Source organism: Chaetura pelagica, unplaced genomic scaffold (genome assembly GCF_000747805.2).
Source record: "Chaetura pelagica isolate M959 unplaced genomic scaffold, ChaPel_1.0 scaffold137, whole genome shotgun sequence".
Lineage (NCBI taxonomy): Eukaryota > Metazoa > Chordata > Aves > Apodiformes > Apodidae > Chaetura > Chaetura pelagica.
Window position 1 is genome coordinate 2,195,836 of NW_009953947.1, and position 24,959 is coordinate 2,220,794.

A 24,959-nucleotide genomic window follows, 5' to 3' on the forward strand; every position below is an offset into this window, starting at 1 on the left:
GGAATAAAGGTTATAGCACTGGACTACTCCAAAGCAAAGCCAGACCTTTGTCAGACTAATGAACAGTTTTAGAGCTGAAATTCTCAGAAAAGTTCCTCTCCTCTTAAAGAGCAACCGCATCAAAATGAACACACCGCAGGCGAAGGATAAACTTTTTTTTGCTGTTGTGTTTTTTGTTTGTTTGCTTTTAAAGCAAAGTAAGAAGTATACACTAATATAGCCAGTCAGCCCAGACTGTTTACCCCTTTGAATACAAAGGGAGTTCTGAAAGCCACTGGTAATCCTGGTATTGTTTATATTCTGTTTGCAATGAATTCTGGCCAAGAATGAGAGTCTAGTCTAACTCAAAAAGCAAAAATAATGGATGCATAAAAATTACAAAATCTGCCATTTAAAAAAAATCTTAAAATTTTGAAAGTCATAAAGAAAAACAATGGGTTGAAGACATAGGCAGTTTAAAAGAAAAATTTCAGAACCAAAACATACCTGAGCAGAAGTTTGAGGCTGTATCAGCCAAGACCACTAAGCAGGTCTTCAAAAGGAAACAAAGTTCTACTCTTTAAGTGTAAAGTCATGTTTGCTAAACTATTTCCAAAGATTTATCTTTTTCATTCTGGACAGGGCCTATGATACGGACAGTTGTTAGCTGTCAAAGGGGATGTATACACTTTATTAAAATTGTACAGACTTAAAATACTTGAACCAGAATGAATGGTTAGTATATGGATTGCCAACACACACATATTTAATTTTTTTTTATTCTGTTGTTGTGGGGTGTTTTGGTTTCAGTGGTTGGGTTTGTTTTTTTTAAAAGCAGTATCTGGGAAGGCTGATTTTGATATAGCTGGAGCCTTCTGCTAACCCACTTGGAAAGCTGCATGCTTGATGCAAACTACAACCTGCAGCTCTTCTTTTACTGTTCTCCAATGGCTGGCACAGAGAAGGGGAATGGAAGGCTACGTAATTGTGTATAGATGTTCATAAAGCCAAAGAGATTACTGGTGGAAGTCTCCAGATAATCTAGAAAGCACAAAGGGAGCTGAGACCACATTTCTACTATCAGGAAGGCTCAAATCCTTACATGAACCAATTCATTTTCCAAATCAGAATCTGCCAGAGAAGTAACTTCCTATGTCACATACGAATTATTCGCTCATGGCATGAGGGGAAAGCAAGATCCCTGAGGCTGCAAAATTGGTTGTAATCTCTTAGCCAACATGAAAGAAAACAGCAGTAAGACTTAAGGACATATTGGCCACATCCAAGAGATTCATGTTTCTATTGCTTCTCTAATATGTAATTATGGCTATGAAGGAGTTGTTTCACAATTCAAATACTGATTTAATTAATAATTCTTTGACAGACCTATTTTACATTTAAATAAATCAGGGCACTCATCCATTAAATGGCTGATTTTAGTGCCAGGCATCACTACACAGTAATATTTTGAATTTTAACAATCTATAAGCAAAAAACATTTGCAACAAAAGGGCCTCAGGTAGTTGAATTAGACATCACCTGGAAATGACATTGTTCCATTGCTACAAATGAAGCCAAGGTGATCTAAGTGCATCAAAGGTTATAATCTGGGCACGTAGGGATGAACAACTTGCAAAAAGTTATAGGGAAAAAATAAAAACAAAAAAAAGAGATACAGATGACTTTGGAAATAACAACAGGCCTAGGATCTAAGATTAAATGCTTAATTGAAGGACAGGCTATAGGGCAGTTTACTGATATTTGTTGCTACCTGAAAAAGAATCATCATTTAGATGTGTTTGAACTATACTTTAAATATGTTAAAAAGGAATTAAATAAGTTAAAGGACAGAGATTTTGCCATTACCACATCAGATGCTTGCTAGCCTTGAAATGCTCTCCCCGCAGAACACAGCTTAAGAGAATTCAAGTGCTCCATAGGCAGGGAGAGAGGAGAAAGTTAACTTGGACACCACTACTATTTTCTTAATGAAGTAACTCTTGCTTCCAAACTGGAGCTCGTGAGGATTCTTCCTACTAGACACACTGGTGAATATTTTTATTGCCTGGCACTATCAGCATAGGAAGCAATTAAAATCCAAATGTGTCTCCATGACTTACAGGTCACTACTAAAGTTGAGGCCTTTATAGTTTGATAAGTAACCATTTAAATATTCTTTGTTTTTAATTTTAGTCAGATAACTAATTTAAGTTGAGGGTTGGGGGTGGTTGTTGTTCTTAATGTGAAATGGAAGTGTCCCCTGCTTGAGCAGCTGAAGAGGCAAGCACAGAAGAGAGTTTGCTCCCTTGCACCAGCTTATCTGGAGAGATGTACAGTTACTGGGAATGCTCCAGGAGCCCACCAGGTGTCCAGCTGCCCTCCAGGACAGGGAAAGGTTTGCCTCTCTGTTCCACATTAACATCTGAGAGCAGGACTTAGAGGAGTGTCTTCAGTGAGCAACTGTAAGGAACCCTGTGAAGGGAGGACTGCTTTTGCATTCTGACTAATCTCAATTTACAAAGAATGCCTCAGCTCTACCTCAGTTTGCTACAGCTCCTCACCCCGCAGTGATGTAAGGGCATCCTATGCACTAGTGCAGGTAGAAAAGTAACCATTTAGAGAGGCAGTTGAACTGAACTGTTTTTTTGCAGACCCAAAAATAAAACCAATCTGTTATTATGAACCTTTATTAAGCGGCTCACATTTCAGTATAAATCACACTAAAAAGATTTTTTAAAAATATATTTACACTACAGTGCTGACACATTTAAAATGAAAAAATTGGTATAAATAAGCTCTATGGAAAAGCCTGGAATTGTCAAAAAGAATTCTGGCTCATCTTACAAAAAATATATATGTTAAATGTCAGCTCTACTCTAAAACCTACAACTCAAAATTATTTAAAGACTTCTTTATGTTAAACCTGCAGTGTTTACAGTGCATCTGGCCCTAAGTGCTTTGATACTTCACAGTTATGGACAGGCACTGAGGAATGTTACAAAGCTACATAACTATTTTCTGTAACAGATGCGAAGGCAAGTCACAAACTTGCCTCACAGAATTTATGAATCTTTACATTATTACATCATTAAGTTTAAAAAGGAATTTAAAACCATATATACAAATTTAGCACAAAAAATCATCCTCTCTTTGTCCATGCAGTTTTGGATATGATGAACTATGTTGTCTTGTATCATCTGGATGTACGTGACCTCCAGAGCATAACTTGCCTTGCAAATCCTTGTTGCCAGGTTCAAATTTAGAATCCATTTCCAACTTAAATCCTGTCAATTCAACAGGATCCAATTTAGTCTGAACATTCTGGCCCCCGGTGTCATAAGGTGCCACTGTTTTTACAGCAAGATCAACATTCATGGGTTCTTCTTTTATTCGGTGAGATGCAATGGGTTCATGTTTTATTTACATAAATTACTGCTGCAGATACTTTGTCTGCAGAGCATCTGAAAATTTGGTGTCTTCGGAGGTATTTTTGCTTGTCATACAAATCCTGCTGTCAGTCTGAAGTCCAATAACCGAAGACTTGGGGTCTGCAGAGGTCTCTGCTTCAACAGTACTTGTATTTTGTGAAAGTTCTTCCTCTGTATGATACAGCTTGAGCCGGATGTGCCAAGCCAAACTGCACACAGCTGAAACTGTTTTGAACTGGTGCACAACATTCCTCGGGATAAAATAGATGTCATTATCAAATAACTGAATTCTGGCATATCGAATGCCTTCCCTTCGCAGTTGATTAAGTTTTGCATCATCAACCCACTGGACACACTGCAGGAAAAAAGGAAGGGGGGGAGAAAGGGTGAAAACTCTGATTTGGGACTCAGAGGACACCTGATAAACAGCTCATAGTATGCTTACCTGTGAGAGTGGAGGCTCATGCAAATCTAATTGCATTCGCTGAACTACCTCTAAGAAGTCTTCAGCATGAAAACAAATGACATCTTTGGTTATACGAGGCTGCTCAGACCTACAGAAGAGGAAAACTGCACAGTCAGAGGCTCAAACTAACATGCTATAGAGAATAAGAAAACCTGCAAACAAGGATACAGTGAAGGCAAATGAAGGAACGCAACAATTCTAGCATAACTTACTTTAGATGAAAAAGTTTAACTAAAATGGCTAATTGTCAAACACAACCTCATTAAAGCAGTTAAATGAATTAAACACAATTCAGCAAAGGTCAACAAAACTAAAACTAAAAATTAAAAATATTGAATTGTCCTCTGTTTGCCTTGATGCTCAAAGACAGATGCCCCAGATATGTTAGACTTACTCTGTCTCTTTAACGTGATACATCCATCAGGCACCTCAAAGTATGCAGCAGTCTGACTAGTATTATGGGAAACATTGCTTAGTATCTTGCTCAGTTAGCAGTAAAGCAGATGCTACATTAAGCTGCCACAATGCTAGTGAACAGTAAACACAGGAAATCCTCCAAGAACATCCCTTAAAAATACATTCTTATTTGTGCTCACTATAGAGCTGCAGAAGAGCAGTATCAGAATTAGGGTTTGTCTCTGTATTCAAACTGCTAGAATTCACCTCTTGTCCCAAAACACCTCCCCCAAAGAAATGCACACCATTTATAAATTCCTCTAGAGACAGTATCTAGATTTAGCTAACAAAAGGCAGAAACATCTATCAAGGGGTAAGGAAGGATTCTGATCTAAAAACCAAACTCAGTTCTTCAACAGAAACATAAAAATAAGCTCCGTGTGTGTGTTTTTGAGGGATACTGGTTTTTGAAAGGTTTTTTGAAGATGTACTGTTATGAAGATTTTATTTCATAGGATAAAGCTCACATTGGAGTGGTTTTGCAAGGAAAATTCATCACCCAAAAAAAGCCGGGTTAATGACTTCCCTCCTTCATCCTCTGCAGTCCTCCCAGGGCTGACAGCTCACGGTAACAGCCTACACGGCCAGGCGCTGCCAGCAGGAACCACCAACACACGGGTGTCCCCCTGCAGCCGCCGCCCGTGTCACCAGGTTCTGCTGGGGCCGCTTGAGGGGCTGAGGCACAAAACTGCTCTGTACCTTTCAAATGTATTGAGCAGGTGTTGAAGCACTCTTGTTTGAAAGCAAGATGGTTATCGATTTGATAACTATGTGGTGTTATTGATGTGCTAAGAAGCAGGTGATGATGTTAATTCAGCTTTTTAAGACGTGTTTGGATTATTTAGGTCATGATCTCAATAAAGCAAAAAAATAACCTGTTTGAGGCTATTTGCAACAGGAAATTAAATATTGCAAGTATATTGGGGGAACGTTCAGACCACATCTTTTTACTTTCAATTTTACAAAGACTAAAACGTCTCTATTTTGGTGTATTTACTTCCGAAGAGGATTTAAGCACCGAAAGCAAAAAGCTTACAGAAACATCTCTAAGCAGACGCATAAAAAATATTACCTACATGAATCAACTTTTTATAATGTAGATGTTTTTTATTTTTAAAACAAATATGTACCTGCATCTGGAGTTAACAGTATTTGTAAATGAATAATTAAAATAAATACAATATCTGCATACTAAAATAACTTCATCCAAAGCAATATTTTCACAACAGTGACTACCTGCTTTACACATTGTACAAGACAAAGTGTAGTTAATGTTTTTTTAATCATTCCTTTTCTCATTCCCTACATGTGCAACACTATGCATTACCAACTCTGTGCTGCAATTCTATCAGAAAACTACATTCCTTTTGCAAACACAAAGAAAAATTACCAGATTTTTAATTCTGCAGTTGCAGATTTTATATTTAATCCCAATTTTGAAATATTTTGTAAAACCTGAAGTTTAGCGGGTGTCATTATCCACTCAAGTAAAATAGTAGCAGAATAGTTCAGTCAGATGTCCAAAAAGACATGAAATTCAAACAGAATTATAAGATAACTTGAGAAAAATCCATTTAAATCCATATTAGAGCACTGCAAGAACTACACTGGCAATTTTTTCCCCTGAGCCTCCTTCTTCAAAATGACCCCTGGAATGTCTTAATCTTTCCGTTTTGTTCAAGTACTCAAACAGATTTAAAACAAAAAAATAACCCCCAGATTTTTTCAAAACCTCCATGCATGGTGTTTTCTTTAAAATGAATCTACCCATAGCTTACAAATTATGGCAAAGCTAATATGTGAAATTATTTTCAAGTGTTACATTAATTAATAATGGTTCTTAATCATAAACACCAATTAGTTCCCTTCATGCAAGAAGTAACTTTTCAAAAATTATACCAAAAAAGTGGACAGAGGTCAAATCAAGCTCAAAATACACAATTTTTATTGTGTTGGGTTGTATGTTTTCCTCCTCTACATATGTCAGTCCCAGATTTTTTATTCTGCATTAAGATACATTTTCAGTCCTCAGTCTAAAGTCAAATGCTGATAGCTTGGGTTTTTTTCCTCTAACTGAAATACTTTTAATTTTATTGAGTCGTTTTGCCTATTTTAACATCGCTTTTTAATTTACACAACTTTTATTTTTCCAATTCCATTCACTTTTTCAAGCTCAAAAGGAGTTTTAATGAAAGGTAAATAGACATCCTTTTTCACAAGTTCCAACCTATGAGCAAAGATGACTGTTTAGATCTGAAAAGCCAGAAAACTTATTTTAAGAATGTAAATAAATGTGCAATGATTTCTAAGGGATGAGAATGGAAAGTTCCCACAGACATTTAAAATACTATCAGTTTAAGTTCTTGTTAATTTTCAAAGACCAACAAGCTTGGGGAGCAGGGGATTTTTTTGTTCGGTGTGGTTTGAGTTTGTTATTTGTTGTTGTGTTTTTTTACTTTCTTTGATAAAGCTTTGAGTCTCTCTATGTGCAAACTCTAATTTACATCTACACAGTATCTCACTTAGCTCTTGCCCCACTATCACTGCTCAGTTGTATTTCACTCCAGCTTCTCACAGTCAGAGCAAGCAGAAAATTTAAGGCTCCAGCTACAATCAACCTAAAGAGAAAACAAACTGCAAAAACAAGAAATCCAAAATGAAAGTGCACTAACAGCTGAACAATCCAGCTCTTCCCCAATGGCAATTACTCAGTTTTCTATCTCAATGAAGTCATGCACTGTAACACAGATTTGCACAATTTCATCCAAAGGGAATTCACTCTTCAGTCTTAACATATAAAGAGCAAAAGGTGGTTATATTGTTTATGTATGCAGTGGTAACCATCAAAACTAAGGTAATTCTCCTAAACCAAGGTCAGAAAGTCCTGAAAAACACTTCTTCAGTCTGGGCCAGGAAGCCCATCTGATTAGGGACTTTTTATTTGGCTAAAATGTCAACAGATTCAGAAGAGAGAGACATTCATTTCCTCAATCTCACCTAAGAATTCCAAAGACAGTCACCAAAGAGTATCACACAACCTCTAACAGGATTCTTCCTAGGTGATCTACCTTAAGTACACCAGGGTTTTAACAGCCATGACTGAAGCAGAAGCATAAAAATTCTGCTCATCCCCAGCCAATACAAAGAATTGACAAAAAGTTTTCTTGTGCACTAATGAGGCAGAAATTTGGGTCAGTCCATATGTATTATTTAAAGCAAAACAAAATGTGAAGCATTTTTACATCTAACATTAACTTGGTTACAGCAACTCAATTACAGCTAATAAAATGTTACTGCAAGGCACCTTTCTAGTTTCAACCATACAGCTCAAGTATACCCAATCTAGCAGAGGGCAAACACATCTAGCACACAGGGATAAAGGGCGAAAAAAATTCCAGTATCTACCAAGTCTTCATTGAATCTCTAATGCTATATTAACCTATTCTGTGCTTCTTCTACCAATTATAAATGGAAGTTCAAGTGAATATTTTTCAAACACTCAGGTGAGTAAGTCAATCAACACATACCACTCTCCACAGTGCACAGCCTTCAATACTCCCACAGCTGCTGTAGTCTGTCGTTCAAAACCTTGTCCTATGTGATCTGCATGGGCTCGTGTCCGGTCTTCAAACAGCATTTCACGGGGTTCACTGGTTCGAGGTAGGTACTGCAAGTTTTTTATTTCATTGGTAGTTCTGTGTAAGAAAAATGCATTAGCATTGAAAATCCTCTTAATTACCTAACTTCAACCCTTAGCCAATAGTTGTCCCTTCAGTGTCAACTTATAATCAAATGAGAAAACATTTAGGACAAATTAAAAATATCACAAGCTATGCAAAAAATTGGAACCCATAGGTAATTTAAAAGAAAAACAAAAAACAAACCCAAAAAACCCACAAAGAAAAACCCCAAACAAAACAAAATGACCACACAAACACCACCAGAAGAATAAAAACCAAAACCAACAAGAGTGTCAGGGCCCTGGGTGCCCTAAAAGACCCTAAGGACTGAGCAGCTTCACCTGCGGTCTCCATCCACAAAGCCAAAGAGCCTAGGAGCTCTATTTAATCTCAGGTTGTGACTTTCTTACACTGCAGAAGTACTGATCTTCACATCACCAGAGGTGTGCTGGGCCATACTTGCTTCTCAGCTTGACCTCAGGACGGCTTTGTCATGATGCCTGGCACTCCCTGGGCCAGATCCTCCCTGGGCCAGATCCTCCCTGGCAGACTGGCTTCCTGGATTGACCTCAGACCTTTCCCATCACCACACACTTGCCTGGGCTGAGTCTGGACCCCAAACCCAAGGTCTGCCCTACCTGCCTCCCTCAGGCACTTGGAGACTGGGCCCTACAGTCCTCAGCCCATGGCAGGGAACTGCTGGCTTCTGCTGCTTCCTGACCATTAGGCAGACATTTCAATTGTCCCTCTTCATCATACACATTTCTACCAAGCCACTGAGAAATGTGTATGTAAACTTAGTTCCATGTTGTAGAACTGGTAATAAGAATCAACAAATACTACTTCTTCAGGGTTTAATGAAAGCGAAGGAAATGCTGCAGAGCAGGAACAGTCCCACCAGACCATTTTCTTGGCCACTTGGAGCCAGCCGGGTGTGTCACATTTTTCCAAGAGCTGCTTATAAACATAGGATGGCCAAGGTTGGAAGGGACACCTGGAGACTGTGTACTCCCAACATCCCCATTCTAAAGCAGGTTGCTCAGGACCTTGTCCAGGCAAATTCTGAGCAACTCAAAAGACAGGCTCCACAACCTTTCTGGGCAACCTGTTCTAGTGTTCAATCATCCATACACTAACTTTATTTTCCCCTTAGTTTAACTGTAATATCCTGTAATTCAGCCTGTGCCCATAACCTCTGGTCACATCACCAGGCACTGCTGAGCAAAGTCCTTCTTACAACCTCCCATCAGATGCTAACACACTGATATACCACTGAACCTTCTTTTCTCCAGGGTAAATCCCAGTTCTCCCATGCTCACCTTTCATTCACCAGACCTGCTCCTGTATCCCCATGTTTGTCTTAGACTGACGAGCCCAGAACGAGACACGCTAACGAAGATGTGTCTCACCAGCGATGAGCTGAGGGGAAAAAAAATCACCCCTCTCAACTTGCTGGCAGTGCTCTTCCTAATCTTCTCAAGCTGCTCACAAATGCACATTGTCAGCTTATGGTCAACCTGTCATCCACCACAACCCCAAAGTCCTCCTCTGTCAAGCTGCTGTCCAGCCAGTTGGTCCTCAGACTATGCTGGTGCATGGAGCTACTCCTCTTAGCAGCAGGGCTCCGCACATCCTGTTGTTTACTTCACGAGTCCACTGAACTAGCCCATTTCTACAGACTCTCAATGTCCTGCAGCAAAAGACTTTGCTGCATCAACCAGTCCTTCCAGTTCAGTATCACCTGCAAATTTGTGGAGGGTGTACCCTCTCCCATGATGTTGTTGATTAATAATCATGTTAGGCAGCATTGACACAAGGTATCAATGTCTGGGTTACTACAGTAACAACTATCCTCCAGCTGCACTTCATGCTGATCACAATCCTTTAAGAAAAGCAGTTAAGCCAGTTCTTGAAGCCCTTCCCTGTCCATCGATCCAGTTTGTCCTTCATTAATTTGTCTATTAGGGTAAGACAGGTGCCCAGTGTGGAAAGTCTTGCTAAAGTCAAGATAAACAACACCCCTGGTACTTCCCTCACCCTGGGAGCCTGTAATTTTGTTCTAGAAGGCTATCAGGTGGATACAGCATTTTTCCCCTTTCATAAATCAATGTTAGCTTTTCCCAATTATTATCCTGTCCTTCATGCTTAAAACAGCATCCTTCCCAGGTTGAAGGTGAGGCTAACTGGCCTGCAGTTCCTCAAGTCCTGCTTCTTATCCTTCTAAGTTATTGGAGTGACATTTGCTTTCCTCCAGTCCTCAAGAACCTCTGCTGATTACCATGACCTTTCAAAGACAATTGAGATTGATCCTGCAATCCTACTGGCCATCTCCCACAGCACTTGTGGGTATAACCCAGCAGGTCCCATGGCTTTATGTCTGTTTAATCTGTACGTCTAATACATTCCTTAACTTGTTTCTCCCTCACTGAAGATAAGTAGTCCTTGCTCCAGACCTTCCTACTCTCTTCAGGACCTGTCGTTTCTGAAGATAAACATCCCCAGTAAAGACAAGGGCAAAGAAAGCATGATGTATCTTGGCCTTTTCTGTTTCCTTTGTCTCCAGGCCTTTTGCTCCATTCAGCAGATTTTCCCCAGTCTTCCTTCTGCTGTTCATATGTCTGTAGAAGTCTTTCTTGTCCCCCTTCACATCCCTTGCCAAATCCAACTTCAGATGGTCTTTTGCTTTAACTGCATCCCCTTCATGGATCAACAGTGTCTCTGTACTCCTTTTGAGGCACCTGACCCTGCTTCAACTTCTTCCGTGTTCCCTTTTAATGTCTGAATTTTGAAAAAGAAAACTCCAAAGACTTAATTTCTCATGACACATAATACTCAGGTTCTGCAGAGGACACTCCTACTCTTGAGCTGGTACTTATACACAGTACCACAACAACAGCTAAAGATGTCATTTAATGTTGGAGGTGTCACCCTACAGGTGGCAAAGAAGCCCTTGTCCCTTGAGGTCTTTAAACATCCACTCACCTTTAAGAACAGGGAAATTAATTCCATTCCCCTGCCATAGATCAGTAGTTGTATGCCTGTTCATATTTTTTCACCTTAAAATCCTATTAAAACTCCAAAGAGGACCAGAACCTTACTTGGTCAGATGGCAAACAATTCAAAAAAAACAACAAAAAAACACCCCACAAAAAAAAAACAAAACACCAACAAAAAAACGACCAAACAAAAAAACTCACATCCTTAAAAAACAAAGCAACTTAAAGTATATTTTAAGATTAAGACTTACATAAATTTATACTAAGCTACAGTATGAACCAGTAAAAGCTTTGGGATAAAAAGAATTTGTAAAGAATACTAATCAGACACTCATCAAACAAAATAATTCAACATACCTCTTCCTTTTGAAAGGTGACTTTGGCATGTCAGCCACAGGGATCATCTGTTCTCCTGGGCGTACCCACATAATGGGACCATCATCACTGTCTTTACGACTCTCTAATTTTAAACTAGAAAGTGTTCCCCATGGCAGTGTACACTAATGGGAAATACAAGCCACATTGTCAAAGTGAGCTATTTTAAAAACGTTTTTAAAGCAGCCTCTACCTGTCATGATAAAAACATTTATTAGACCACTCAGTTATCTAAGCAAGTATTACACACTCTCACTTCATTTTAACAGTACTAGATAACATACTGTCCCCCTTCTCCCAACCCAATCCCTTCTGTCCTTACTTTTAAGAAGGGTGATTCTTCCAACATATCAAGAAATTCAGGGAAGTAATCCCCCACCTCCTCATCAACTGCTCCAACCAGGCTGATCTGTCTCATTGGGCCAGCTCTATACGTACCATGAGAGTATGTTCTTTTTACCTACAAGTAAAATACAACAGCAAAAGTTATACCAAGTCCACTACCACTCAAAGCCCATATTTAATAAACACCTTTAATGACTATGCTTGTTTCCTGACTGATACTAGTCCTATAGTCTTCAGTATACTTAAGATTATTAAGCCAATTATTATGAACTCATCACCAAAGACAGAATTATTATTAACAATACGACAACCTGTGTTTTGTCTATTTTAAAGTCAGAAGGTAAGACTGAGGAACTATTTATTGTGTTTCAAGAAAATAACATTCCTAAGCAGTAACTGTGAAAAAGTTATTAATGTATATTCTGCTCAATGACTAGTAAGTAAGGATTCTTACCTTGATTACTCAAGCTGAATTTCTACCTTTTTCCTGTGACAGTTAGGCAGAACCCTCAGTTTCAACTAATTAAACATTTCCTCTGCTAATCAATCTCTCCAGTATGGCCTCTGTGTGAACACACTAGCTGAAGCTAATTATCACAGTTAGTACAGGAAGAAAGACAATTAGTTATTCATTCATTTTTGCTGTGCCAGCATGTCTTGTGCTTACTTGAGATTTCAAGGACTGTAACATTCACCTCATGAAAAATCTTTCAGTTTGAACTTGAACAGAAATACATTTTGCCGTAAGATTTTTTCAATAATCCTATCTGTTGTGTTGCATCAATAAAATACTTCAGACATGAGAGATTGATGAGGAACCCCTCCTCTTAAGCTTCCAAACTCCTATTTAACAGGCTGAAAGATACAGTGCTATTATTAGAATAAATATAATCAGATCAGAAGAGAGCAAAAAGCAGACAGACTGCTGCACAAACCAAGTAAGGCACCTGCACTGCATCTCTAGACATTCTGCATCTGTAACAAGACCATGAAAAAAGGTGCAAGGAAAACAGTTAATGAAGTACTGCTTAGCTACCTATGGTCCTCATCCAAACAGACCATTAGAATTCCTAGTAACTATACAGTGCAGAGAATTAGCCGCAGTCCCTAAAGATTGGTCTAAATAACAAAACATGGAACAATACTGTGCCCTTCTGAGAAGCCAGACTGGTGTAACCAGATGCATTCCAGAAATGCAGAAACAAATAATCTTCAGATCATCTCAGTCATCATACACACCCAGACAATTGAGGACTGACTAAAAGTAGGATTTTACAGAATGTGAGCTAATGCAATGGCAAACCATCACAGCCATACTGAAAGGAGTACTACTGCTGGGCAGTAATATTCCCCTACTCCCCAAATCCTCAGTCATATAGTCCTGTAGCTTTTTTTGCACAGATGGCTGGTGATTATTTGATAAAATACGAGAAAACATTAATTTCTGCTGAATCTGCATCAGCTCAGCCTCAGCTGTATCTGCACTGGCATAAAACATCAAGAGCACTACGACAACGAAAAGACACTCATCATTACTAGCCTACTAGATAGACCAATTCCCCAAAATGTGCCCTCAAACAACTTTTTGAAGAGTCAAACCTGTTACAATGCATTGATAATCTTAACATGCAAATGGATATTCCTTTCACCAGCATAAATAGCTTAGTATTTCAGCATTCCAGGCCAGGATACTGTTTTCACCCACAACTCTGGTTAAAGGGAACCTTTTTTCTGCTTTTTCCTTGCTGTCATCTGCTACCACTGCTATTCTCCTAAGTAACAAACAACAGGACAAGAGATAATGGCCTCCAGTTGCACCATGGGAGGTTTAGACTAGATACTAGGAAAAATTTCCTCACCAAAAAGGTACTTAAGCACTGTAACAGGCTACCCAGAGAAGTGGTGGAGTCACTATCACTGGAGGTATTTAAAAGACACGTAAATGTAGCCCTTAGGGACATGGTTTACTGGTAAACTTGGCAGCATTAGGTTAACGGTTAGACTCAATGACCTTAAAGTTTTTTGCAACCTAAATGATTCTATGATTCACACAGCATATGATAAACTAGTTGTGAAACTACTCCAACTGAAAACTCAACAACTTCCCCAAAAATACTAACTGAAGTTAGAAGAGGCTAAGATGCTTTCAGCTGATCAACTCACTTGTCTGGCCTACGTACCACTCTTTGTTGGCAGTGAAGCATAACATCAGCAGTGTTTAAGTGCAACATAATCTTTGCTTCAGGTTAATCAATTAAGAAATTTCTTATATATTCAAAAAAGACCATACCACTGAAAGTAAAAACTGAAATCTTAACTCAGCCTTTTCAGGAATTTTTATTCATCACAATTCACTGCTAGCTCTCCTGATCAATTATGTTGCCCCTCATTCACCAGGCAGGACAGACTTCTTTTCCAGATCCAGTCTGGGAGAGGCAAAATACCAAAAACAATTCTAAGAAAATGTCAGTTACAAACAATGAACTGTTTCTTCTGGGACCGTATTAAGAGTCCTATATTTGCAAATACAGAGAATGAATCACAGAATCATTAAGGTTGGAATGGACCTTAAAGATCATCTAGTTCCAACCCCCCTTCCATGAACAGGGAAAGTTTAAGTGTTTAAGAACCCTATGATGGGTTAACCCTAGGCAACAGCAAAGTATCTTACAGACCCTTGCTCACTCACCTCTGCCAGTCAAGCATGAGACATGGTAGAGAACAGGGAAAGCAAGGAACCACACAAGTCCAGACAGAGAACATTTAGTAAGTGAAGAAGAAAGAAAAAAAGGAACAAACACCAAATGGTATTCTTCACTACTCACCACCTCCCACAAGCAGACTGATGTTCAGCCAGTCTCTGAGCAATAGCTACCTTCCAGACCAACACTCTGCCCACTCCTCTCAGTATTTTATTGCTAAGTAGGTTGTTAACATCTTGTGGAATATCCCTGCAGCTGATTTGGGTCATCTTTCCCAGCTGTGTCCGATCCCTACTTCTTGCCCATCACAGCCTTCTCACCAGAGGATCCCAAACAGGGAAAAAGAGAAAAGCCTTGACACTGTGCTAGTCCTGCTCAGCAATAGCCAACACACCAGTGTATTGTCAACAGTTTTAGTTACAAATCCAAAACACAGATGCATAATAGGCTGCTATGAAGAAAATTAACTCTAACCTCTCCAGACCCAGTATAAACAGAAAATAAAACCATGCTGGTGATGAAAAGGGAAGATCTACTCTTTTTCACTTATTTCCTGCTAACATTAGGTCTTCCAAAAATGGACAGGGAGATGGTTTAAGGAACCAATCTGATTTTAATCCACAAATTAGCTGAATAGTTTTAGAAAATTATGTAAATAAGAATTAAATAAACATGTAGCCCATAGAGACTAATGACTGGCCAGAAAGAACAAAAGGGAGTCTGGAAGAAGAGGCAGCTGCTGGCAGTGAAAAATAACTCCTATCTCATGTCTCCACAGACTGGGTTACTGCATCCTTAACTTGACTCAGGTCAGGAGTTGCTATTTAAATGACACTATCTTAGATTAGGCTTGTTGCAGATGACATCAAGTTGGACAAGAGTGTTTGCTGACTCAAGGGTAGAAAGGCTCTACACAGGGACCTGGACAGGCTGGATCAATGGGCTGAGGCCAATTGTACAAGCTTCAACAAGGCCAAGTGCCAGGTCCTGTGCCACAACAACCTTGCACACAACTTGTGCAATGCTACAGGTTTGGGGAAGAGTGGCTGGAAAGCTGTCTGGCAGAAAAGAACCTGGAGGTGTTGACTGACAGCAGCTGAATATGAGCCAGCAGTGCATACAGGTGGCCAACAGCATCCTGACTGGTATGAGACTGGTATGGCCAGCCAGCAGGACTATGGCAGCAATTGTCCCCCTGCACTCAGCACTCAAGTACTGTGTTTAGGTCTGAGCACCTCAATACAGGAAAAACACTGAGGTGCTGAAGCAAGTCCAAAGAAGGGCAATGAAGCTGGTGAAGGGTCTGGAGAACAACTCCTGTGAGAAGCAGCTGATGGAACTGTGGCTGTTTAGTCTGAAGAGAAGGCTGAGGGGAGACCTTATTGGTCTCTACAGCTACCTGAAGTGGTTTAATTACCATCCCTGAAAGTGTTCAAAATTCATAGGAACATGAGTCAGCAGTGGGCTGGTAGAGCTAGGCTAGCAGTTAACTTAAAGGTTAGGCTGGATCTCATAGATCTTACAGGACTTTTCCTACCTGCACAATTCCATGATTCTATAAGTAGTTAGAAAAACACATATATAAAAAGGTGAGGTCATTCTTAAGAGGGAAGAACTAGCTAGCAAACAAAATTCATCTTCACTCACTCCAAAATAAGACTGCTACTAATACTGTGAGAACACCAAAAACTTTCCATTGATGTTTGGCCAATGACAAAAGTAAAATTAATCCTCTTTAAGACAACAGCAAAATACATAAAATTTATGGCATATTAGATAATGGCAACACTTCCCTTTTAATGTCAGTGTCCTTTGACTGGTTTGTTTGTAGGAAGAGAAAAAGATTATGTATTTTTGAACTCACAAAAACAATAATGTATTGATATACTAAAACCAATACTTCATCAAAATCTATACATTAAATTTTGCATTGACCAAAAATCAAATATTATACACCTTTTTATAATATAATCTTCCTGAATGTAATTTTTTACAAGTTAAAGTGTGACTATGTTTTTGGATGTTACAAATTTGCTCAAATAAAAGGCTGTAACAACCTAAATCCAGAATAAAAGGACTCAGCTACACACAGTTCTTCTAGTATGTGGTCAACATGATCAGGATCAATACACAGACACTAAAAAAAATCACCGATTAAATACAGAATAATACAACGGACAGGTAAAATAAACAGAAACATATCAATGAATGAAAATTATATAGCCTAACTTCTCATGTAACTTAACTCTGAAGTATGTCACCTACAAACACACAAAAGGAGACTTTTGCATCAGGGTAATGGAAAATTATGACAAACATTCAATTCAGATTAGTAAAACTTAAGAATTATCTGCTTCCATGACTAGTATGGCATCAACTGATTTTTTAGTGTAACTTTACTTGCTCAGCTTTAAGAAGTTCTTAAAAGCAAAAATTTTTGCATAAACACTTTGCTGTCTAGAAGAATATGAAGATTGAATTCATATTTAACTAATATTTTAACATAATACTAAAAATAGAAAACACTTTAGACACTGTATGTTTCCATTTTCTGTTTTAAAAAGAGACAAATTGGAAGGAACAGTCCACAGAAACAAAGCACTGCAAGAGATGACTTAAAAATGTAAACTGGGACAAGTCACAACTGAATTCCTATTTTTAATGTAGTAGGGTCTTTTTTTTTTTTTTTCAGTTGAAGGTCTACCATTTTCCTACAATAACTTTAAAGGCTTATTTCTTTCCGATTTCCAGCTTTAAAACCAAGTCTGGAATATCAGTCCTCACAGACTAACAAAAAACCCCACTGAACTCAAAATAATTTCAAGAAACCCACAAAGAAAGCCCCACCAAAGACCAACAAAAAGACCAAAGAAAAATTTAATCACCATAAAAATATGCTGGGACATCAGGGGCAATAGTGGGTTTCCACTTCATTGCACAAGTGAACAAGCAATGCACTTACACATTTATATCTTGGAACTGAAATTGTCCCCAACACAGGAAGGACATGGAGCTGTTGGAGCAGGTCCAGAGGAATACCATGAAGACGATCAGAGGGCTGGAGCACCTCTCCTATGAAGACAGGCTGAGAGAGTTTGAGACCTCACAGCAGCTTTCCAGTACCCTGAAGGGGCTACAGGAAAGCTGGGGAGGGGCTTTATAAAAAGGCATGGAGTGACAGGACAAAGGGCAATGGTTTTAAGCTGGAAGAGGGGAGATTTAGGTTAGACATTAGGAAGAAATTCTTTACTATGAGGGTGGTGAAACACTGGAACAGGTTGCCCAGCGAAGTTGTGGATGGCCCATCCCTGGAAGTGTTTAAGGCCAAGGTGGGTGGGGCTTTAAGCAACCTTGTCCAGTGGGAGATGTCCCTGCCTGTATCAGCAGGGCTGGAACTAGATGATCTTTTAAGGTCTCTTCCAACCTGAAACATTGCATTATTCTGTTGTTCATTCTGGTGACAAAAAAAAACCCTGATAAAGCAGTTGATAAAAAACAATAATTTAAGAATAGCATCAGATACCTTCATGGAAAATGATCTTGTGAAAGCAAAGTAGCTATTGTGCTCTTGTAACTCAGGAAGGTCTATGACAACATTCAGTCTCAGATCCTGCTCAAGCTGCCAGTACGAATTTTTAGGATTTTCTTCAAGTTTATTTTTTTCTTAATACAAAATATATTATCAAAAAGAACAACATAAAAATGCCAGGTCCTTTCCAACCCCAACCTTTCTATGATTCTATGATTTAGTATTTACTGGCTGAAACTGTGAAGAAGCAATCTGGAAATGGAACTGATTTTTGAGTGGTAAAGAAATTAGTATGTGCTGTGGAATCCAATCTCCTTCCATGTGAGCCTATTCTCTGTTCAAAGCTATTCAATAAGCGAAAAGTTTTTTGATTGGAAGACAACAGACTGCCATAATCTATCAAAGTGGTGTCATACATAGTCTTATGAATTATTTTATAAAAACTAATGGGGCAATATATATGCTTGACACAGCTAAAACTCAATTTTTTCATCATCCAGAAGGAAAAACAAAACCAAAACAAAAACCCAACAACAAGAAAAAGGGCTATATTTTGCAGAACTTGCATAACAGCAAACAGTTGCTAAAAAACATTAACACTTTTTAATAGCTAACCTGATCACAAACTTGCAATGAGCTTAAAAGCAAGGAGCAAATTCTACCGAAAGCAAAATTCTAAAAGCTGCTGAAACAACTGAAGAGACACAATATATAGAAAAAGACACTGCAACAATCTTCAATAAGAAAATGAAACACTAACCAATTATTTTAGATTTTCTTTAAAGAAAAATATCTCCCACAATTCCCCTCAAACACTATGAATATTTTCAAACAAGGAGGATGCCACAAATTAGAGAAGAAATAGGATTAATGATCAGTATCTTCACATACTCTATAGTATGAAAGCAGTAAGCTAAAAACAAACAAAGCTTTAATAAATCAATGAGAACTCAAAAGACAAAACAGATTATTCAAAACTGGAAGAGAATAAACATACTATCTTAAAAAGGAGTCAAGAGAAGCAAGACACAGAAGAGCTAAAGACCATTTAGCATAATTTCAATTCCTAGAAAAAAGTTAGCTAGATACTCTGTTCTTAACCACCTAGAAAATAAGATGGTAAAAGCTAATAAATATGAACATGTAAAAAAACAAAAAGAAATTAAAAAAAATATTTAAAAACACCCCACCATACCAAAAACACATTCAAGCCAAACTAACCTTTATTGGATAAGATGGACTTCTTCAGAGGACCAATACAAACCTTGACATTTGATATTTGCATTTTCTCAAAACTGCTACAGAAACATGGTCTAGAAACAGGTTAACAGTGGGCAGTTCTCATTTAAGTGTGTCTACCATAATTCTCAACATGAAAGGACCAATTCTGTGGCACACAGCAAGGACCTTTCCTTTGAACACAGTATGTTTATCAAACCTGCAGGTAACAAATCTGCAAGGCAGGAAAGAATCAAAACTAACAAGGTCTTCAATAAACTGGAGAAGGGATCTGAATTCACAGGATATAACTCAATTGGAATAAAAAAGAACTACACTCAGATATATTAACTGCTTAAGCATGAAAAGGGAAGTAACTTGCTGGAGCTGCTGCTACAGCAGATCACAAACTACTCTGAAAAAGGCAGGGAAACAGCAATAATTTGCAAGACACTTAGAACAATCTTCTCATACTACTTGACAATAATATACCACACACTATCCATCTTCAGTACTGTATTTTAAGAAAAATAAGGATGACTGAAGAGAGTGTAAGAGGGAAGCAGTACTAAGACTGATAAGGGCTTATACGTAGTGGTAGACTGAAATGACTCAAATTACTTCGTTGGGAGGGGGGAGGATGGGGAGGAGCAGGGAAAGGAGCTGTTAAGCAATCTTCAAATATAGGGAACACAGAAGGATGAACCGTTTGCCTTACCCACTGAAGATCAGAATAAAAGGACTAGCAGGAGGATTAAGGTAAAATAAACAAGAAAAAAGTATTGTTCAACAGATCTATTTGGGAAGTGTGGAATCACTAAGAGATTTCCAGCAAACACATCAGACAACCACAATTTGTCATACATAGCTTAGAAATTAGTCAAATCCTGTCTTGAAGCACAGCAATCATTAGCTATCTCTCAGCATTTTACTTCACCTGTACTAAGAAGCTGCCTCTGGGACAAGACTGAAGCACAGTAAAAATCAATCCACTAATCATTGTTATGATTAAACATTAATTGTGTACTTCAGGGGTTCAGCAAGGTATTAAAAATTCAGCACTAAATACCTTAACTGAAGTGATGTAAGCTACAAGTAGGTGGCAAAAGCTGATATTTCACATTCTTCAAAATATTCCTAAGAGCCTGACAAATAAGATTGATAGTTAACAGATAACTGATGCAGCTCTTGCCACCTACAGATATGACAGAACCCAGAGATCATTTCTTCATACTTTTTTAGGTATTTTTAAATACTTGTTTGTCAGACTGATAGCATGTGTTATAAAATGAGTTCTCGAAAACAACCAAAGAACCTCATGTACTAAAGTAACCCTCACTTTAGCATTTTAGTTAAAATTAGCAAAAGATACCCAAGTTTTTTAAGGCTAAAGAAGGCTGAGATACTCAAAGCAGACTTGATAAATCTAAGTTCCTACTTATGCACCAGAAAAGGACTCACCTCTCAGCTGAGGCTATACCACAACTGCTAGACACTGGTCAGGCAGCTCAGGACAACAGGGAACACAGTAGCACAGAACTATTGCAACGTAGGAACAGGAAACTACATTTAGCATTTCACTGAAATATACTGCAACAGCACAAAGAATCCTTTTAAGATTCACAAAGAACTGGACAAAATAGTATTATCTATCTGTACAAAACATAACAAGTTATGTAATCATTTATTATCTTTTATAAAGGTAGGCAGAAAAAAAAAAGAAAGAGGTAACCAACACTAATGAATCGGAAAATTACACATGCACATGAAAAAAACCACAGCTAAAGGTTAAAACCACAGAATTCACAACTCTCAGATTCAAAAAGGTCTTGTTATATCCCCAGAGGATGGATGAGCACTCTGACAGCATCACTATGAGTATGAGACTCTCATCCTCCTTCCTAGACACCTTGGATACTGGACCCAGTCAGAAAGGAGAATACTAAGTGAACAAAAGCTTTCAAATGTAGCAGATCACTTAAGATAAAAATAAGCATACAGAGTAAGATAAAATGCAATAAAAAGAGAAAACAATAATAGAATCATTAAGGTTGGAAGAGACCTTCAAGATCATTGAGTCCAACCATAATTCAACTACCACAACCACTAAATTATATCCTGAAGTGTTCACATCCAAATGCTTCTTGAACATCTCCAGGGATGGCAACTCTAACACGGCCCTGGGCAGCCCATTCCAATGCCTCACCCCTCTTTCAGTAGAGAATTTTTTCCTAATATTCAACCTAAACCTTCCCTGGCATAACTTAAACCCATTTCCTCTTGTCCTATCACTAGTTATTTAGGAGAATACACCAACACTGGCCTCTCTCTACAACCTTCCTTCAGGTAGTTGTAGAAAGCAGTAAGATCTCCCCTGAACTTTCACTTCTTCAGACTAAACAACCTGAGTTCCCTCAGCCCTTCCTCGTACCACATGCTCTCCAAACACCTCACCAGCCACCTTTCTCTTTTCCAGACAGGCTCCAGGACCTCAGTGTCTTTCTTATACTGTAGCACCTAAAATTGAACACAGTACTCAAGCTGTGGCCTCACCAGGGCCAAGTACAGGGGTATGATCACTTCCCCGCCCCTGCTGGACACACTGCTTTTGATACAGGCCAGGATGTCGTTGGCCATCTTGGCCACCTGGGCACACTGCTGGCTCATGTTCAGCCAGCTGTCCACCAGTACTCCCAGATCCTTTTCCACCAGGCAGCTTTCCAGCCACTCTTCCACCACCCCTGTAGCGATGCTTGGAGTTATTGTAACCAAAGGGCAGAACCCAGCACTTGGTCTTGTTGAACCTCACACTGTTGAGTCAATGGCTCAGAAGACAAGATACTAACTTCAGTACTCCAGAGAATAGCAACTTTGCACAGATAACAATACAAGTAAATCTGGTGTAGGCATGTATACATTATTTATAAACACTATACCCTTTATGTTAGCAAAAAACCAAAGGAACCAAGCATCAGAGTTTGGTTACTTGACAGAAAACCAGTGATAAAATGCTACAAAAATTAACTGAAAAACAGAGTAAACAAAGTAAAAGAAGATACCAGAACTAAACCTCTAGCCAAGTAAAATGTGGATTAGAAGACAGACTATGAAAGTTGACCATTTGAACGTTAGAATAATAAATACGGTTTGGCTCTTCCAGCTATTATTTTCTTTCACTACCGCTCTTTCATTTATAGAAAAATAGGAAATTATTATCTGTGCTGGTTTGGTTTGGCTAGTTTATTTGTCGTGGGGAAGGGGGGCCCATGGGCAGCTCCTTTGAAAAGCTGGAGAGCTCCCCCAGCTCCAAAACCAGTGAGCCAAGGAGCCACTAAAGAGAGACAATAGAGGCACCTCTGCGATTAACATACAACCAAACTGATGTATGACCTGAGATGAGCAAGCAGGGGTAGAACAGCTGTGCTGGAGAGGTGAAAGGCAGTGCCAGGGTGAAGAGGGTGGTGAGGAAGAAGGGAGAAGAAGGTGCCCAAGCAGAAGTTTGCCTGCAACCTATGGCAAGATGGCAGGCTGTCCCCCTGCATTCATGGAGGAATGTGGTAGAACATTCCCTGAAGGCAACAGGAAGGGTGAGCTTGGATTTTGCTGCCAGTGGACCTGGATTTGTTGTCAATGGACACCAGTGACAGTGAAGGTAACTATTCCTAAAGAAGCCCATGACTCTGTAGGAAACCCACACTGGAGCGGCTTGCTCCTGACCTCATGGGAAGGACTCATGAAGGAGAGGTTTGTGGAAGGCTCTTTCCCATGGGAGGGGCCCCATGGGGAAGCAGGGGAGAACTGTAAGGAATCCCTCTTCCCGAGGAGGAAGGAGCAGCAAGAACCACCAGCCTGTGAACTGACTCTACACCCCATCACCCTGTGCCGCTGGGGGGAAGGAGGGAGAGAAACTGGGAACAAAGTGGTTTGGGCCCAGGAAGAAGGGAGCGATGGGGAACATATGTAAGCCCTGCTTTTTGTGTTGTCTGTGTCCTGTGGGCACTGGATTAGTGTTAATTATTATTCTTCCTCAAGTTGAATATGTTTTGACCATGACCTTAGACAGTGAAAAACCCTCATTGCCCTTTGTCTTGACCCATGAGCTTCTAGTTGGCCTTTGTCCTCCTCATCCCAGTGTGTTCAGGGTGAGGAGGAGGAGCTGAGTAAGCAGGCAGGGGGCTGGCTCTTTGTTATTGTGTTAGGCCCAAACCACAACAGTAACTCAAAATCAATGATCAGAGGATGGATTTAATGACAGAAATTGATAGCATTGTAAAATGAAGTTACTCCACTCTTCCAGTAAAAAAAAGTCTTTATCATCCACAAAAATAAAATTATGCCTTTTCTTAAACATTGCTTTAGGGTAGATAGTAGTAGCCGACTTACATTAATGCTGCCAAAGATAACATTTGAACTTAAAAAACATACTTAGAAGGGCAGATTCAGCTTCAATATAAAATTACCTAAGACAGAGCAGCTCTAGGTAGCTGTTCATAATACATTTTGTGACTTTTATTACTGAAGTTATGATTAAGTCTAGTGGGATGTGTCCCTATCCATGTAGTGAGCTTGGAACTAGATGGTCTTTAAGGTCCCTTAAACACAAACAATTTTATTATTCAGTTTACCAACTGAAGAAAATTATGAATGTATTTCATAGACTATTCATATTCCATGGCAGTGGATGTTTTCTTAACCAGCACTGCAAATATTTGAGGCAACATTTCAGGTCTGTTTATCCTTGTCAATAACAGACCCCTGAAATTTGTCTAAAAATGCAGTAATATCCCATGCAAATGTTTACATAGCCAAAGAAAAGTAAAGCATGTTTTTCATCAAAAAGACAACAGCGTAACTTACTCTTCAATGCTTCGTAATTGTTTATAAAGTAATTACTAAAAAAGGTGTTTTGTACAACATCTAAATTCACAAATGGGGAGTTAGTTATGAGCTAAAGTTGATATAACGAAAAACAGCACTGAGTTTCTTCATAAATAATTTCACAATATCTGTATGGGCTTTGCCACCTTAGTGATGAGGTTATTTTGTAATTTAAGAAAGTCAGAGGTTTTTTCCCCTCAACTTACGACCTGAAATATAAATAATTTATATGCAACAGTGATGTATTTTCTACCTGAAGTTAATAAATAACAGAGGTGATGTTTAATCAGTAGCAGTTCTTAAAAGAGAATACAGGCATTTACCTTCAGAAAACAAAAATAAATAAAATATCAAAGCTCTCCGCTTTCTGACTAACACAACTGGGGTAAAATGTGAAGGGGAAAAGATCAAATTAGCAGCTACCTTAAGCACCAATAAACTCTCCTTTATGAATGGATTTAGAAGCCCCAGACTAGAGAGCTAATTAACTGTACCCTACACAGGTTTTATGTATAACATTGCTGTAATGTACTGAAGCATTTCAGTTCTGTGAAGAAATTCATACAGACAGACTACAGTTCAGATGCTCAGAGAGCCACAGTTAAATCATTTTAACCCTCCAAAACTCAGGGTTAAGCTTCAGCTAAAGAAATAAATCGAAAGAAACCTAACTACACATGCATGCGAACACTTCCCCTCCCCCATTAAAACCAACTTTATAACTCAATTAATAGGCTCCTTATTTTTAATATTGCAGAACTTATTAAGACTTCCCTTGTTTCTAAGTCTTCAGCAACACCCACACAGCACAGCTAATAATTGTACTCTTAAAAAACCCACTCACAGTTGTTTGAAATCATTATATGACTACTGTTACATGACTTTAGAAAGTAAAATGTGTAACCTC

General features: G+C 38.8%; 1 protein-coding gene across 1 annotated transcript in view; it reads right to left on the reverse strand.

Annotated features, from left to right (window-relative positions):
* Positions 1-2,557: 2,557 nt before the first annotated feature.
* Positions 2,558-24,959, reverse strand: part of RSBN1L (round spermatid basic protein 1-like) — a gene marked incomplete at its 5' end in the record, with an annotated part of 34,684 nt that continues 12,282 nt past the window's right edge. The window contains 5 exon segments of the mRNA XM_010001794.1: positions 2,558-3,762; positions 3,853-3,961; positions 7,857-8,024; positions 11,363-11,505; positions 11,703-11,840. Of these exon segments, the coding sequence (XP_010000096.1) occupies positions 3,106-3,762; positions 3,853-3,961; positions 7,857-8,024; positions 11,363-11,505; positions 11,703-11,840 (1,215 nt within the window).